The sequence below is a fragment of the Clytia hemisphaerica genome, unplaced genomic scaffold, assembly GCF_902728285.1.
Source record: "Clytia hemisphaerica strain Z4C2 unplaced genomic scaffold, Clytia hemisphaerica genome assembly, whole genome shotgun sequence".
Taxonomy (NCBI): domain Eukaryota; kingdom Metazoa; phylum Cnidaria; class Hydrozoa; order Leptothecata; family Clytiidae; genus Clytia; species Clytia hemisphaerica.
Window position 1 is genome coordinate 48,545 of NW_027104271.1, and position 4,185 is coordinate 52,729.

At 36.9% G+C, this 4,185-nt stretch overlaps 2 protein-coding genes across 2 annotated transcripts in view; one reads left to right on the forward strand and one right to left on the reverse strand.

Annotated features, from left to right (window-relative positions):
* Nucleotides 1-4,073, reverse strand: part of LOC136816709 (uncharacterized) — a 12,149-nt gene extending 8,076 nt beyond the window's left edge. Inside the window, exon 1 of the mRNA XM_067073029.1 lies at nucleotides 3,919-4,073. Within this exon, the coding sequence (XP_066929130.1) occupies nucleotides 3,919-4,073 (155 nt within the window). The remainder of the gene's footprint in view (nucleotides 1-3,918) is intronic.
* Nucleotides 1-4,185, forward strand: part of LOC136816675 (condensin complex subunit 3-like) — a 177,505-nt gene that overhangs the window by 42,614 nt on the left and 130,706 nt on the right. The window lies entirely within an intron of this gene.

The window sequence follows — 4,185 nt, forward strand, 5'->3', positions numbered from 1 at the left end:
CATTAAAAACTGTCATAAATTCATAAAAAAATAAGCTAAATCAAGAGTGGGAGACCTGCTCTTTTGTTTTTGTATACTGGAGTATAATACAGAAAAATGAAAAACCCTTGAAACCCTATCATTCTCCCGTTTTCATATATACAAGATGTATGATGTAATATATTGAATAGTACACGGCTTCCCTTATTCACGTTGCATACGTATCAGGAATATACAGATATATACGGAGTAAAATATACCGTTAATATGAAAGATACATCATACGTAACCGATATACTATACTCCACGGATATGAATTCAGGGGTTTATAACAATATGCGGAGTCTCACTTTGGAGTATGTGGTAACACGGATATTATAATATGCGGGATCAAAATTGCAAAACATATTACGGTATATTTTATTTATGCGGTAAAATGTAATAAAAAAATCGTACCGGATATCGACCCCTTTCACGCTGTGACAAGCAACATGAGGGGCCATGCCCATTGAGTTTAAAGCCCGAAGGGCTAGAGTTCAATCTCTAACCTTTCTCAGGTAAGAAAAAGTGAAGCCTTAAAAAATGCGCCGCATTTTTGACGACAGATTGAATCTAGCAATTCCTTTGTTTACGATTGATATTTTTTTCGAAATTTAGCGGCAAATTTTACTTTCAATCTGTCATTTGTGTAAAAACCAGGCGAGCCGCTCAAGGCCGCGCAACAACTTTGGTAGGATTTGTTGGCTTCAAATCCTACCAAGGAGATTGACTTCTAGCCCTTCGGGCTTATACTTCATTTGCCATGCCCCCATTAATTTAGACGATTGAATTAATTAGCGTGAATAGTTTTCAAAAGGGAACCGAGGAGGCGCAACCATGGTTTCCGCCGACGGGAGAAATTTTCAATTTAGTACGGCTAAAATCGCCCTCGTTTACTCCCTTTATTCCAAAATATGGTTTAAACATCACAGGATTCCTTTGATCAATCTGCCTAAAATTACACCTCATAATAAACCTGTTGCTTCTTTCTGTGTACGGCTTTGCTCCAATATATATTTTCCTGAAATAAAAGACCTGATGTCTTTGATACATCTACAAGAATATACCGTGAAAAGCACAGGTCAAAATCATATATTGACGCTGTGCCGACGAATCGAGATTCTATTCATTGCGCAATCAACAAAGACAAAAGTAACCATGACAACCATCCAAGATCTTGGATGAAGTTCAATGTTGATATTTTTATTCCCGTCGTTGAAAACACAACTTAAAAATATCATCAATGCTTTTTAAAAAGAGTCAGTGATAGAGAATCGTAGCATAAAGTCTGTCTATTATTTCGATTCAATTAAAGTGACATTTCCATAATTAGTTTAGTAATTACTGTTAAACAATAATTGGGGATCATGTAAAAGATTTCTTTTAACGAAAGTCACTTCATAACTTGGAGGTTTTGGGGGGCTAATAGTAAACGGCTACTGATACAGTCTGTAGACCTTATAATAATACTTTTGCTCTCACTTTGATTATTTTACAGTGATTAGATTGACATTAGCGATCTAAACTAGTTGGGCTTCAGAGTAATTAGCTTGAAAATTAACCTACCTAGGGTAACACTCAAGCCTAAGAAAGCTATAATTAGTTATGAGGATAGTTTACACTTTCTGCAAATTTTCACTTTTCGACCCTCGCAAGCTTACTTTATTTAAGATATCTAGCAACTGCTAAAGACATAAGTTTACAAGATACAATGGCACTGATCGAATGTTTGCACCGTTTCTATGTTTTAAAATGAGACTATAGGATCCCCCCATAGTGGGGGCCGAAGAAAATTTACACCTTAAATGGCTAACAATGACATAGACTACGATTCAACTAATAAATATAATTTTACGATCACGAACGCAATTTACGTCATCACGCCTAAAAATATCATGATCCGCCGCTTCATTTACGCCATCACAATTTTTTCAAATTCACGCATATGCCACAAAACCCCCACGCCATCAGCCAACGCTATTCTCGCTATAGTAAGTTTTTCATCACATTCATAGTCTTACAAAGTAAACATAGTGAGATAATCAACTATATTATTCTTACATTTATCTACGCATCTACACTTTAAGAATAAACCTAACTATCTAACTATCTACGCGATCTTACTCTCCAATCTACATTATCTACGTTTCTAAGCTAGTCTAACTTCACCATCTGATATCTACGCTTTAACCATTACCGTAGCTACGCTATCTCAATCTAACGATCTTACTAGTGCTTATCCGCATGACCGATCTAACCTATCTACACTATATACGTATCTACGATATTTAACAAATATTAAACGCTATCTACGCATCTACACTATCTACGCTATCTACGCTATCTAACTATCTACCTATCGAACAACTATCTACGCTATCTAAATCTACGCTATCTTACGCTATCTACGCCATCTACGCTCTCCCTACATCTACACTATCTACGTAACACCATCTACGCTATCTACGCTATCGACACTATCTACTATCTACGCACTATCTACGCTATCTACACTATCTCACTTCTACACTATCTACGCTATCTACGCCGCTACTACGCTATCTCTACACTATCTACACTATCTACACTATCTACGCTATCTACGCTATTACTACTCGCTATCACACTATCTACACTATCTATCTACTATCCTATCTTATCTAGACTATCTACGCTAGCACGCTATCTACGCTATCTACACTATCTACACTATCTACGCTATCTACGCTATCTACGCTATCTACACTACACTATCTACACGCTACTATCTCCGCTATCTACGCTATCACTATCTACACTATCTACACTATCTACACTATCTACACTATCTACACTATCTACACTATCTACGCTATCTACGCTATCTACACTATCTACACTATCTACGCTATCTACGCTATCTACGCTATCTACACTATCTACACTATCTACACTATCTACGCTATCTACGCTACGCTAGCTCGCTATCTACACTCTATCTATATATAACTATCTACACTATCTATCCCTATCTACACTATCTACGCTATTATCACTATCTACACTATCTACACTATCTACACTATCTACACTATCTACGCTATCTACACTATCTACACTATCTACACTATCTACACTATCTACGCTATCTACGCTATCTACGCTATCTACGCTATCTACGCTATCTACACTATCTACGCTATCTACACTATCTACGCTATCTACACTATCTACGCTAACTACATTATCTACGCTATCTAAACTATCTACGCTATCTACATTATCTAAGCTATATACACTATCTACACTATCTACACAATCTACATTATCTACACTATCTACGCTATCTACACTATCTACACTATCTACGCTATCTACACTATCTACGCTAACCGCTACTATCTTCACTCTACGCTATCTCGCGATCTCACTATCTACAGCTACCTTAATCTACACTATCACGCTATTCTACGCTATTGCTCTCTATTACACTATCTACACTATCTACGCTATCTACACGCTAACTACATATCTACGATCTAAACGATCTACTATACTCTCTACGCTATAGACATATCTACGATCTACACATCTCACTACTACGCTAACTCTACACTATCTAATAGCTAGCTATCTATCTAGCTAACACTCACTACTTCTACATATCTACTATCTACGCTATCTACACATCTACACTAGTACATATCATACATAGTACGCGTCTCTACACTATTCTACACTATCTCCCGCTATCAGTACACTATTACGCTATTCTACGCTATCTACGCTAACTAATTTATCACATCTATCTACGCTATTCACCGCGAGCACACTATCACGCGCGACGCTCTACACTATCTACACTATCTACGCTATTACGCTATCACGCTCATCTCGCCAATCAGCTATTACACTATCTACCTATATTGTACACTATCTACACTATCTACGCTATCTACACTATCTACACTATCTACACTATCTACGCTATCTACGCTATCTACGCTATCTACATTATCTACGCTATCTAAACTATCTACGCTATCGTCACTATCGCTGTATCTTTCACCACACATGCATTACCTCCATCATTATCTACTACAACAGAGATATTGATAAGTACTTTCATACTATAGAGCTAAATCTTATTATCTCCTTAATAATTCGTGACTTTAGGATATAAACCCA